At 33.0% G+C, this 14,018-nt stretch overlaps 1 protein-coding gene across 9 annotated transcripts in view; it reads right to left on the reverse strand.

Moving 5' to 3' along the window:
* Positions 1–14,018, reverse strand: part of Vps13a (vacuolar protein sorting 13 homolog A) — a 175,881-nt gene that overhangs the window by 96,935 nt on the left and 64,928 nt on the right. For all 9 annotated transcript variants that reach the window (XR_016534893.1, XR_016534896.1, XR_016534895.1 and 6 more), the window contains 9 exons: positions 11,331–11,469; positions 8,785–8,863; positions 7,553–7,707; positions 6,488–6,644; positions 5,954–6,033; positions 4,680–4,739; positions 4,194–4,344; positions 3,097–3,213; positions 2,918–3,021 (listed from right to left, as the gene is read on the reverse strand). Coding sequence is in view for 5 of the 9 variants with exons in the window: in XM_090329619.1 (XP_090185745.1) it covers positions 2,918–3,021; positions 3,097–3,213; positions 4,194–4,344; positions 4,680–4,739; positions 5,954–6,033; positions 6,488–6,644; positions 7,553–7,707; positions 8,785–8,863; positions 11,331–11,469 (1,042 nt within the window). In the remaining 4 variants the exon portion in view is untranslated. The remainder of the gene's footprint in view (positions 1–2,917; positions 3,022–3,096; positions 3,214–4,193; positions 4,345–4,679; positions 4,740–5,953; positions 6,034–6,487; positions 6,645–7,552; positions 7,708–8,784; positions 8,864–11,330; positions 11,470–14,018) is intronic.

The raw sequence follows: 14,018 nt of genomic DNA on the forward strand, positions 1-14,018 counted from the left end.
GTGAGTTCAAGCTCTAGTGTGTATATACACACAGAGACACAGACACACACACACATGGGCACCTCCCCCCAAGATCATGTGAGTATTATTGTCTCAATGAATACAGAATAAGTCTTTTGACAAAGTCCGAAATTTGGGGGATATATCTAGAGCACTGGAATTAATGGAATTATGTATACCAGTAAATATAATAGGAAGCAGGAAAGCTCTCAAATCATTAATTTAAGGTTACTCTTAAGTGTATATTAAATTCATTTTTCAGCTTTTTAAAGTTTTCATCAAAAAGGTCCTTTACATTCTTAGTTAATTGCTAGGTACTTTATTTTCTTTGAGGTTACTGGAAAAGGAGTTGCTTTCCTGATTGTTGTCTCGCTCCTCTCAATGTTGGCATAAAGGTAGGCAGTTGATTTTTGAGGGTTAATTTTATGCCCTGCTGCCTTGCCAAGCCACTTGGGAGTGTAGTCTATAGGGTTCTTTAAATATAGAATCATGTCATCTGCAAAGACAGAAGGTTTCACTTATTCTTTCCCTATTTGGATCCCCTTTATGCTTGCTTCTTGCCTTATTGCTCTGGCTAGGAATTCTAATACTATATTAAAAAGGAGTGGAGAGAGTTGATGAGTGGATCAAGATGTGGTATTTAGACACAATGGAATTCAATGCTGCTGTCAGAAAAACCAGCATCATCACATTTGTAAGGAAATGGAAAGACTTAGAAAAAATCATATGAAGTGAAGTAAACCAGACTCAAAGGAACACAGGCTCAATGGTTTCCCTCATTTATCATAATCAGTAGAAACCTTGGGCTCTCCTAGCAGAGATTTACAATAGAGCAAAGTCTAGATAAATAAGGGCATATAGTATGACGCTAAATGAAAGGACTTCCAGGATATAGAAACAAAAGCCATATAATGAGTGATTGCTGTTCTTAATGTACGATGTTATTTCTCATCTCTTTTGCTCTCCCTAGGTTATCTCATATTGTGACACTATCTTACCTTTTTATCTGATATATTGTATATATGTTTATTTGGTTATTTGAAATAGGATAGGGAAGGGGGGAAAACAAGATGAGGAGTAGCGGTGAGGGGAGGGAAATGGGGATCAAAACATGAGGAAAGATATCAGTGTTTGTGAAGTAATGCACCATTTGGTGAATATAATGTATCCCTTCTATTAATTACAATAAAAATATATGAAAAAAGTATATTAAATTCAAAGAAAATGAAGGAAATAAAAAGGTAAAACAAAAGACAAAATAGAAACAAAATATTCAACAAAACTAAAAGTTTGGTATTTTAATGGGTCTATGAAAATGTTAAATGTCTAATGAGTAAAAGAAAAAGATAAAAAGTCTACCATATACAAAGAAACACTCACTCAAATTCCTTCCATTTATGACATTATGAGAAGTAAAAAAGTATAGGGACAAAATCAGAGTAGTGATTTTCAGGTCACAAAAATAAACTAGAAAGGCCATGAGTAAGTTTTGGGGCAATACAGATACACAGTACATAATTAGGGGCTTGAAGTAGTACAATATGTCAAAACTTGTGAAATTATGCTGCAAGTATATTTCAATAAACTGATCTGAACTCATGAAAAAATATCCTAATAAATAATTTAATATAAAGGTTATTGAAGTTCCTATATCTTACAACAAGATAAACATCTGCCACAAAGTCTGTATAGTTACTATTTCCTCTACAGGAATATTTGTTCCAAGGACTCACATCCAACCACTCTGATTTCTGTCAACAGTTTCTTTAACAAGAGGCATTTTACCACTCAAGCTGTTATTTAGTGTTATTACCTAACCATTTCAAACCCAGTGTTTTCAAAGCACTTAATCACTCCCTCATATTGTTTATTTCTGACCACTATTTACCCCATGAGGAAAGAAGCTTTCTTTCAATACTATAGTATCTCAAATTCTGTTAAACTGCTTAATAAAAATCAGAGTATCTTCTGTATTGAGAGATTTGTTCAATGCAGAGTTTAGAGCCCAGGAGATACAAACAGCATTCTAATCCACAAGCCCCTTAGGGAAAGCTAAGGGTTACTGCTTACAAACTTTCGTTTTTTTTATTGTATTGTAAAGGTGATATACAGAGGGGTTAAAATTACATAAGGAATGCATACATTTCTTATCCAATAGTGTTATTCCTCCACCCTCATTCAGAAACTTCTAAATAAAAGCAGAGTCCCATAAGTCTTCTATACTCCTCTTACCTTCTTTCTCCCTTCCTCCCTCTTGCATACTTCCCATCCAGTACAATTTCCAAGTGCCTCCAAAGTTCCTACTGGACCCTGCTGTGAATATCCCTCTTCTTTCATTAGTCTGTAGTAATGTTTCTCTCATGTATTTTTGTTTTATTTGACCAATACACTCATACCTAGATAGAGGCTATCTTGGCTTATAGGCAGTCTTCAGATAAATCTTAAGACCAAATTAGAAGAAAGCATAACAAATGGTGAGAAGGAAGATGGGATGGGAATATAATAAAGGTTTTCATAAATAAAACCTGTTATTATTACTAAGTCTATTCATGTATCTTCTTTCTTGCCAAATGCCAGATTTCTGACTCAACTGAAATGCATTAGGAGGTTCAAGATTTTAGAAGAAAATGAAAAAAGTGGAAAAAGGCATTATTTTATCTCAAAATACTTTGTTCCAGAATACTAGATATTTATAATACACTAAGAACTTTTTACAACTAAAGAAAAAGAAGCTGAGATTAAGTAATCTGCTAAGGGTTCAACAACTAATAAGAAGTAAAACTAATATGTCGATTATGCCTGACACTGAAATTACTGAGCAAAGTAAGCTACACTGCCAAAATATAACAAGTATGACCACTGACCAGGTTTAAAAAGGCAATCTTTTAATATCAAGTTATTAAAAATGAAATATTACCTTTTTATATAGAGCCATTATATCAGAATCCAATACAATTATATTCCTTAGCTTTGCATTTATTTCAGTTACTAAAGGCCTCATAATCACCTCAGAATCAAGGCCTAGGAAGGAAAGAAAGATAAATGATTGCTTTTTTCTTTCATTTAAAATTTTGCTTCTTTATGAAAATGTATTACCTTCGATCTTAATTTCAGCAATATTTCGCTTCTGATCTTGAATAAAAATCCGTAAACATGATAATTCTGCTAAAATCTGCAAGGTAATAATATCTTCATTCATCGATAGCTTTAAAGCTACAAAAAATCACATTATAAAACATAAGAGAAAACTTTTAGTAGTTAAAACACTATACTTATATAACAACTGAAATACCACAACAAAAATAAATGAAATCTAGTTTGCAATTTAATTGAAACCAAGGGTAATAAAATATTCTTTATGATTCTAAGTATTATCTAAATGAAAGCAAAAGCAAATAAATAGGCAAACAAAACATTGTTAATAGAAAAATATAATCATTTCACCGTAAAAACTAGACAAGTGACAAGGGAGGTAGTACTGGGGTTAGAACTCGGGGCCTCGGAAGGTGGTGATGTGGCTCAAGGGGTAGGGTGGTAGCCTTGAGCTTAAGAGCTCAGGGACAGTGCCCAGACCCAGAGTTCAAGCCCCATGACCCACAAAAAAATAGAAGAACTCAGGGCCTCCTGGAACTTTTCTACTTGAGCCACACGTCTAGCCCTCCTTGTTTATGAATTATTTTAGAGATGGAATCTAGCAAACTTTTCTGCCCAGACTGGCCTGAAGCGCATCTCTAGATCTCAAATAATGGCAAAATTCTCCAGCAACAAGTTAAAATCTTTAATGTGTTTAAATATTACTAGTAGATACTTGTCACTATAAAAAGTGTATCTGTTCTGTGCTTTTTTAAAATAAAAACTGAGCATCCCAAACACCAAAATCCCATTTCAGAAATGCTCCGAAATCTTAAACTTCCCGAGGACCAACTTCAGATTCTGAAGCATCTCAAATTTTAACTTTCTGGACTTTGGATGCTGATATTCTGATTACCACTAATCAAGTTTTCTTAGTCCTACTGATGCTACTGAATATAGTAATCTTAATGTAGATAAAATATTTCTACCATGTATAAGCAATTATATAGTATTTCTTCAGTAGTTTCCACTACCATTACTTTCTTATATTAACATGAAATATGATATTTATTGACCTACTTGATTAAAGAAATTAAAAGTTACATTTTAAAGAGGTATACCTAATTTTTTAACGACGTCTCCTTTGTCTTCATTTTCCGTAACAGACACTGGGGATCCTTCCACTGATTGTGGAAGGATATTGTTAAGATAATTCATTGTATTCAGAAGTGCTTCAGTATGTAAATGGATATCCAAAGAGGAAAAATTCACCTAAAATTAACAGTATTAATTGTAGTAACAAGTCAATACAAATAGGTATTTGTATCTATAAGGTATTCTGCTTTCTGCTACAGAGGATACAAATTCTTTTTTCTTTTCTTTTCAATTGGTTGTGGTGCTGGAACTTTTGGGCCTGAGCACTGTCCCTGAGCTCTTCAGCTCAAGGCTACCACTCTACCATTTGAGCCACACCACAGTGCCACTTCCAGAGGATACAATTTCTAATAACCAGACTTTTCTAAGTCCAGTACAAAATAGTAATCATACTATACTTAAGACACAGAAACATCCTATCAAATTCAAAAATGAGTATTATCTACTCATACCTTAATCATTTGTAAAACATTGTTATAGGTACTTTTCAAGTCAGGTACACTTTTTTCAGCCTGTCCAAATGGAAAATAAATCAGTTAGAACTTTTTAGTAGTCGTGAGTATATACAATTACATTTTGTTGTTGGTGATGATGGTTCTGGGGCTTGATCTCTGGGCCTGGGTGCTCTCCTTGAGCAATTCAGCTCAAGGCTAGCCACCTTAAGCCACAGTACCACTTCCTATACAATTACTTTTTAGTTCTAATATACAGTTACGTGGTTTTCTAAATACATTAAATATAGTGTATATATGGTTTATATAACTACAGACTATATACTTAATTCTACTCAAGTAAGCAACTTTTTAGAACTAGAACAAAGCAACACTACCATGAGAGAAATGCACATCAGGTCCTCTAGCAAGTGGTCAATAAATGTTACATACAATTATTAATATTATAAACAGTAAATAACATCAGATAAAATGAGCCATCATTTGGACCTAAAGAACTCTGAATAGTTCTTGCTGATCCAAAAAATTTTGTGGCAAAATTGTCTCAGAACTCGTTCCAAAATTACTACTTACATTATTTGTGATTAATAAATAATTGGATACAATTATAGGGACCCTCTGCTGATCTGGTATGTATATATGTGGAATAATAAAACTGAGCTAACACACGTCCATCACTTTGCATATATATTTTTGTAGAAGAAAGTGGAAATCTTCCTTTAGTTATTATTATTGGCACAGTCATTGTGTTGTGCATCACAGCTGAGCCCTCTTTGTTCTGCTTGCCTAAGAGTCTGTTCCTTTTTATCAGGAGCTCCTCTTTCATCCCTTTCCTAACATTCCCAGTTTCTGCAAGCCACCAATCTCTCTACTTCTATTAGCTCCCTGTTATGGGATCTATAATATTTGTTTCTCCATGCCTGTATGATTTCACTTACTACAGTATCTTCTGGAACCACCTATATTGTTACAAATGATAGCATTTCTCCCCTTTTGAAGAGTATTCAAGTATATATGTATATGAATAGATATTAAAATATGTATATATAAGTATATAATCATAGTTCATGATATACATTAAAAATAAAACATGTATTTCTTAAATATTTATAAATCAGATTATTAAGTACAAAATGACACAATAAAAAAGAACCTTACAGTGTCAGAGAAGTTATTACATTCGAGGATTAAAGAAGCTACTACAAAACATATAAAAATGTGACTAAAGTTTCAGTACATTTACCCACCAAGCAGAAAAAAAATAGACTTCTTACCTTCACATACTCCAGTGTCAACAGATCTTCCATCGTGTTATCCAGAGTTGTGACCAAATAAATGGGCTTCCTGTTTTCATCTAAAAATATTTTCAATTAACTTTTTAAAAAAAAAAACTAAAAATACAGGTAGGCAATACTAATAGTTGTAAGTTGAAAAAAAAACTTTCTTCTATCAGTTCTTGGCCTTGGGATGTACTTTATCCAATAAGTTCCTTTTTTTAAAAAAAACTAAAAATGTATGATTTCTCCTCACAATTGTTTTCTTCGCTTGTAACCTCAAGACTAAAAACCAAAAGGAAATGTACTCTTTTGCTTGATTTATGTAACTGTAATACCTCAGTTTTTAGCATTTTGCAATAAAAATAATAAAAAAGAAAACCTAGTTGTGACAAAAATGTAGTGAAGTTTTTCTATATATTAGTTTGGAAAGAAATGTTAAAAGAAATGTTATTACTATATATTAGTCATCTTTTTGTTAATTTCAGTGAATAGTGAAATTAATCTTTTATTTTTTGTAAAACAGATTCTTACCTAAGTATTCGGGACACTTTAAGCAGAACTCTTTCAAAAATGCATTTGCTTTCAAATCACATGTTCTAATCATAACTTCTGTGCCCAATCCTAAAACATCAATTTCTATCACAGATATTTCACAATCTTCCACAAGGTGATAAAACTGAATCAAAACCTGCACAACAAATGATAAACAATCACTGTATAGAACACCTGTCTAATCAAGTCACAAGATTCCTGAATTTAAATTCTAGTTATCTAAAAAAAAAAAACATGCACCACTATGTAGAAGTGGCAAACATGTTTAGCTGCACAGATTCAAAAAGTAAGCATATGAGTTAAGTTGTATATTAAAATGTATTTAATATTTAAAATTGAATGTTTTATATTCTAGCAATACAATATATATCTACATGTGTAAATCATCATTTTTCACATTTGTGATAATTAATACACACCTAGGACTCTCCTAGCAGATGATTACAATAGTCCGAAACCTAGATAAATAAAGCCCTATGAGGCTAAGTGAAAGGATTTCCAGAATATGGAAACAAGAGCTTTGTATTGTGTGATTGTTGTTCTTAATGTATTATGTTATTTCTTTCCTCTTTTGTTGCCCTTTGGCCAATCTCATATTGTTACAGTATCTGACTTCGTTACCTGCCACATTGTATATATTTATTTATTTGAAATAGGAAAAGGAAAGTGGGGAAAAGATGATTGGGGGGAGTAAAAATGGGTACAAAAACATGAGAAGGGGTATCCATGTATGAGAAGTGATGCACCTACTATCTGGCAAATATAACTATTACACCTCTATACTTTACAATAAAAAATTTAAAAAGCATTTTTCAAAAAATATGGTAAATATCCACAATATATCATCTAAACCTTTAACTCTTCATTAAGAAAGTTAAATCTTGAGGGAAAAAAAGGAGGTGGAAGATATGAAGAAACCACACCACAAGTCTATGTCTAGTTCATCAGGGTGAAAACAATAGTGTTATTGGTAATAAGACTACACTATCCATAATATAAATAACAATTTATATAACCAATTATTAACTTTACCACAGTACATACCTCTGCTACTTCAAATCGTATTTTAAATTGTGTCAAATTCAGTGAACAGTCTAGCTTCTGTGACTTTCTCTGTCGAGTAATTTTAGCTCCAGTAACAATCGGGGGATATTCATCCAAAGGACTAGATAGTGCATCAAAAAATTCCTCCTCTGAATCTAAATTTCACACAATATTAAGTCAATAACCAAGTGTATCGAAAAACTCCTCCTCTGAATCTAAATTCACAATATTAAGTCAACAATCAAATGAATATTTTTTTAACTTCTGAAGTAAATTTAAACAGTTAATAATATCACCTTATGTACTGGGTATCTCAAAGTTTCAGAGTTGTTTTTAAACAATGAACTCAATAAAGATTATTAACTTATCAGTGGTTAGGGGGATTATAAATTCAACCTCCCATACACTAAAAGCAAAGAAACAATAAACCTAATAGGAAAGTAACTCCAAGGATATTTGAATTATGATTATTTTAAAGGAACTCTGAGTTAAAATACCTTAACAATGTACAAATAACTGGTATTATTTAACATTTTTATGACTATAAAAGAGCAGGCTAAGCCATCTAAATAATGCCATTTTGCCATTAGCTTATTGGATTACTGTCAGAAACAGGAAACACAGAAGAGGCACAGAAGACATAACTTTTCCTGTTGAAATTGGTACTAAAATATATAAAGGTAATTTGCCATTGTAATGGTATCCCACTATACCAGAAATATGACTCCTTATCACAAAACATTGGCATCAAGCCAGGCACTGCATGGTAGCCCACGCCTGTATTCCTAGCTACTCAGGAGGTCGAGATCTGAGGATCAAGGTTCAAAGCCAGCCCAGGCACAAAAGAAAAAACAAACAAACAAAAATATTGGTACCAAAGAAGATTCTGACATTATTCTAACCTTGCCCTTGTGTTTGCCATACTTTTTCTGATTACATTCCCATAATAAGCCTCCCCAAAATTAAAAGTCAACTTTTCCTTGAACTGAAATTGACATAGAAACCCTAGTCTTTATCACAATTATCACAGTTTCTCATATACACAAGATACAAATGTTAATAAATTACATTTGCTGCCTTTTCTCTTTTGTTAAAGAATCTAGACATTAAAAGAACATTTATTTATATTCCTTTATGTGGTCATTTAAAGAGCATATGACTCAAAATGGAAATTTTAATTATAAAGTATAATGTTTAAAATAGGTAATCTCCCCTAAGCAGTTTCATTTTACCATCTTCAGTAATGGAGGGCAGTTCAAAGAGAGGAATTATTTTCTGTGTAATCTGTGATGCTGGCATAGATTGTTGAATCTAATAACAGAAAAAAAATTCACAGCTAATTAGTACATTTTATTTCAAGTTGTAAGACAATTCTGGTTTAAAAAAAGCTATTCAGTTCAAATCTAAAAAGACATCAGAAGTCAATTAGAGAAATAAATTATATAGATCTTAAAACGAAAGCTTATAATTTTAAGGTATCTGTTTAAGATATATATTTAACGAACTACATCCAAATGTGCCACACCATTCTTCAATTATGTCAGCAAAATGTTAAAGTACCAAATCTTTATAATGTCAACCTCTGCGCTATTGGTATCCTGTTTATTATTAGACAATTCTAATTATCAGTTAGTGGCATATCCATATGGATTCATTTTCCTCATAGGTAATAAAGTTGAACATTTTTCATGTAAATTATTCACCCATTGATTAATGAGCTACTGTTTTCCTAAAATATTGGGGATACATAGTTTCTTAACATGTATATGTTTGCAGAGATTTTTCTCACATGTGAATGAGATAACAGTTAACTTGCCCATTCTCACAAAGAATAAACATTTAATTTTCAGATAGTAGAAATTAGGAGTGTTTTTTTGCTACATTTATGACTTTAGTATTCTAATAATTTTACTACTTGAGAATTCAAAAATATTTTTTTCTTGTCAGGATTTTGTTCCAAAAAAATTACAATTTCAGCTTTTACATTTAGATTTATGTTCCAATTCAAATTTAATTTTGTGTGGAGTATGATGTTAGAGATTGAAATTCATTTGTTTTCTACAGGGAAATCTAGTATATTCAATAATTAGATTTACACTCTTGTAACAGAAATAAAAATATTTTTATCACCTACTGTAGATTTCTAAACATCATTCTGCTTTGCTCATCTTCTCATTTATCCTTAAGTTAATTTGAAAGTGATAACATTTAGGAAAGGCTACACAAATTATGGCACATTACGTTAAAAAATAGCAGAATGCCTCACTGACAATAATGGAATCAGTGGCATTTGATCAAAGTATTTTACATATGCATATTCTACTAGATACCTTATTTCTGAAATTATCCAATAATAGTGAAGACAATTTTGAGTATGGTTGAAAGGACCATTCATTACACTATAAAAATCAAACAATGAAACAGAAACAGAAAAAAGTACTTTTAACTATCCATATAATTTTCTTTGAAAAACATTATACAACAGGAAAATAAAATGCAAAAGATGTAAGTATCAGGGTTCCAAAAGAAATTAGAAAACTTAGGAAAAAATCTATTCAAAAAGTGCAAAACTTAAAGACATTTTCTCAAAATATTAATAATTGCTAAGAGAATTAATTACAGCAAAAGAAAAAATACTCATTCAGTTAATAAACTAAAATACCCAATTTAGATAAAACATTCGAATGTATCAAAACATAAAACTCAGATAACCTTTTAATTGAACAATACCACTTCTAGAAATTTAGCCTAAAAAGTATTCCCAAATACATGTAATATAGAAATTTCAAAGCAGCATTTTTCATAAGTATAAACCCATCAAAAAGGATATATTAACTGAAAAATAAAATATTCATACAATTCAAAATATAATTATGAAAGAAAAAGGTGGCTTCGTATGTGCCAACATTAAAATATTTCCAAGATTCTTAACAGATGACAGTAGTGATGAAAGAACAGTTTGAGAACAGGAAGTACAATAGTCATATTTAATTTCAAGACTGGAAAGGATACTTATCTATGAATGTACATGCAGAAAAATAGTGATTAACAATGTTACCAAGAGTACGAAGAAATGACAGCTGCCAAATTAAGCATAGTTGGATTTTACTTTACATCTTTAAAAAAATGTAATTGTACTTTTTCATGCTTTGTTAATTTCTCAAAATGTCTGTTCAAGATGATTTACAAGTTATATCTGAAATTTCTGTGGTTGTTCCAAATACTACTTATGAAATTAGTGTGTGCGAGTGTGCATATTGTCATAGTATCTTTGTTATCTGATATATTGTGTATGCGTTTGTTTATGTCAAATAGGAAAGGGAAGGGGGGAAAACAAGATGATTGGAAGAGGATGGGGGGAGGGAAATGGGGACAAAAACATGAAAAGGGATATCAATGTGTGAGAGGTAATGCACCTACTATCTGACGAATGTAACTGTTAACTCTATACATTAAAATAAAAAATTATTTTTAAAAAAAGTGTGTGCAAGTGTGTGTGTGTCTGTCTGGGCCTGAGTTCAGGGTCTGGGAGATGATCCTGTGCTTTTTTGGCTCAAAGCTAGTACTCTACCATCTGAGCCTCAACTCTATTTCTGGATTTTTAATGACTAATTAGAGATAAGAGTCTCATGGACATTCCTGCCCAAGCTGGCTTTGAATCACAATCCTCAGATGTTAGCCTCTTGAGTGACTAGGATTATAGGCTTAAGCCAGCAGCACCTGGCTTTTCAACATTCTTTTGTAATTCAATTTTTATTAATTCTGAAAATATTATTACCTGCAATGACTTCACAGGGGCAGACACATCAGCTACAGGTGTAGGTTTTGGAATGCTTTCAACCAGTTCCATAATTCCCTGTAACTTTTTATCAGAGATTCTTAAAGAAACAAGAGGCAACTTTCCAGAAATCTTGAATCTGTTTAAAAAGAAAGGAATCATTATAGATGAACTTTAGTTCTGATTTAAATGTACTAATTAAAAAGGCAGAGATAGGGATTTAACTCTGTGATATATCATCTAGCTAACATACACAAGATCCTGGGCTTAATCTACTGAGTGACAAGAAACAAACAACTATTCAAAATTGGGGGTTGCAGAGAATAAAGCAAGCCTGAGAGAGAAAAAAAGAGAAAAATATAGACTTTACTATTCAAATCATACAAATATAACCAGGTGTGATTTTAAGCACTAACACTCACTATACCAACTCCTATCTTACCTTAATATTCCATCTCATTACACATGGGCTATCCTCAATGCTTTTAACATGGTCTACTATTTCATTTATTCTAGTATTTTCAATTATAGGTGACAATTACTGTTATCAAGTGTATTACATGACAGACACTGAAGAAAATATATGCATTATAATAAATATTTCTCACAATCTATGAGTAATCAACTATTTTTACGCATGACTTTTAAATTTTTATTGTAATAAAAGGGTTACATGATATTTGCCATATAGAAGATGCATTAATTCACATACATTGATATCCTTTCACATATCTTGGTCCCCATTACCCTCTCCCCTAACCCCCCATCTTGGTTTTCCCCCCTTCCCTATCCTATTTCAAATAACCAAATAAACATATATACAATATATCAGATAAAAAGGTAAGATAGTGTCACAATATGAGATAACCTAGGGAGAGCAAAAGAGATGAGAAATAACATCGTACATTAAGAACAGCAATCACTCATTATATGGCTTTTGTTTCTATATCCTGGAAGTCCTTTCATTTAGCGTCATACTATATGCCCTTATTTATCTAGACTTTGCTCTATTGCAAATCTCTGCTAGTAGAGCCCAAGGTTTCTACTGATTATGACAAATGCTACTCATATGACTTTTAAGTTCCATATGTGTATGGTTCCTATAATAAAACTAAGGTTTAGCAGGTTCAAGTAACTTATGTCTCTAAAGCCATTACTCAAAAACCAGACCACTGTTTTACTATTTTTTTTAATTGCCTTTAGATCTTTCCTTAGAAGTACAACACAAAGTATTGATAGGCCTTGTGGTAGACTGTATACCTAATACACAAGAAGCCCTGGGTTCGATTTCTTGGTACCACATACAAAGAAAAAGCAAGAAGTGGTGCTGTGGCTCAAGTGGTAGAGAACTAACCTTGAGAAAGCCCAATGACAGTGCCTAAGCCCTGAGTTCAAGCCCTAGGACTGGCCAAAAAAAAAAGAAAAATTAAGAGACAGACCGCAAAAGGAAAATTTTCATTCACCATTTTCATCTACTAAAACCTTTCCAAATTGCACATACTGGTTACTCAGGTTTTAGTTCTATAAAATGTATTTTAATTTTTTTTCTGCTATGTGATGCCTATTCCCTAACAAAAGGAACATACAAGGACAGGAGATTGGCCTAATGGTAGAGTGCTTCCCTAGCATGTACAAAGATATGGGTTCAATTCCTTGGTACCACATACATAGGAAAAGCCGCAAGTGGTGCTGTGGCTCAAGTGGTAGAGTGCTAGCCTTGAGAATGCCCAAGGACACTGCTCAGGCCCTGAGTTCAAGCCTGGAGACTGGCCAAAAAAAAAAAAGCGGGGGGGGGGGGGGGGAGTTTGGCCTAGTGGTAGAGTGCTTGCCTAGCATGCACGAAGACCTAGGTTTGATTCCTCAGTACCACATACATAGAAAAAAGCTTGAAGTGGTGCTGAAGCTCAAGTGGTAGAGCTCTAGCCTTGAGAAAGTCCAAGGACAATGCTCAGGCCCTAAGCTCAAGGCCAGGACTGGCAAAAAAAAAAAAAATATATATATATATATATATATATATATATATATATATATATACACACACACACACACACACACACACAGGTATACATGTGTATACATCTATATATGTATAAATGTATATATCCTTAGTCATCCTGACCAAAAAATGAGCCCAAGTAAGGTGTCTTTTTCTTGCCTCAGGATCATCTCTTTTCCTTCTGAAACCTGTAAGGTCTGCCAAAAGGATACTTCACGCAGTTCAGGAGAAGAGGGTTTATTGCGTGAGGAAAGAGCAGACTCCTGTCACCCAAGATGGAGTCTGGCAAGCAAGATGGCTTAGGTCGGGAAGTGAGAAATTATATAGGGGGAGGGGCATAGCCACAGTGGAAATGGATGTGATCTCAGAGGATGGGGACCTCCCACTGCCCCCAGACATGCCAGTTGCCAGGGTTACAGGTGCTGGGTGCGGATTTCCAGGATGCATGGGGAAAAGAGCCAAGGGAAGAAGTCATTTCTTCTACTTGGACATAACAATACCTTGATTGTCCTAGATTATAGCTTACCAGAAAACAACAAAAACACTGATTTAAAAAAAAAAGACACAAAGAAAATCAATGCATCCAGGCACTAAGTAGCTCATACTTGCAATCCAAGTTACTCAGGAAGCTGAAATCGAAAAACTGATTCAAAGCTAGCCTAAACAGAAAGTTTATGAGACCCTTACCTCTA

This window comes from Megascapheus bottae, chromosome 3 (genome assembly GCF_031878675.1).
Source record: "Megascapheus bottae isolate mThoBot1 chromosome 3, mThoBot2.hap1, whole genome shotgun sequence".
In the NCBI taxonomy this organism is placed as follows: Eukaryota; Metazoa; Chordata; class Mammalia; order Rodentia; family Geomyidae; genus Megascapheus; species Megascapheus bottae.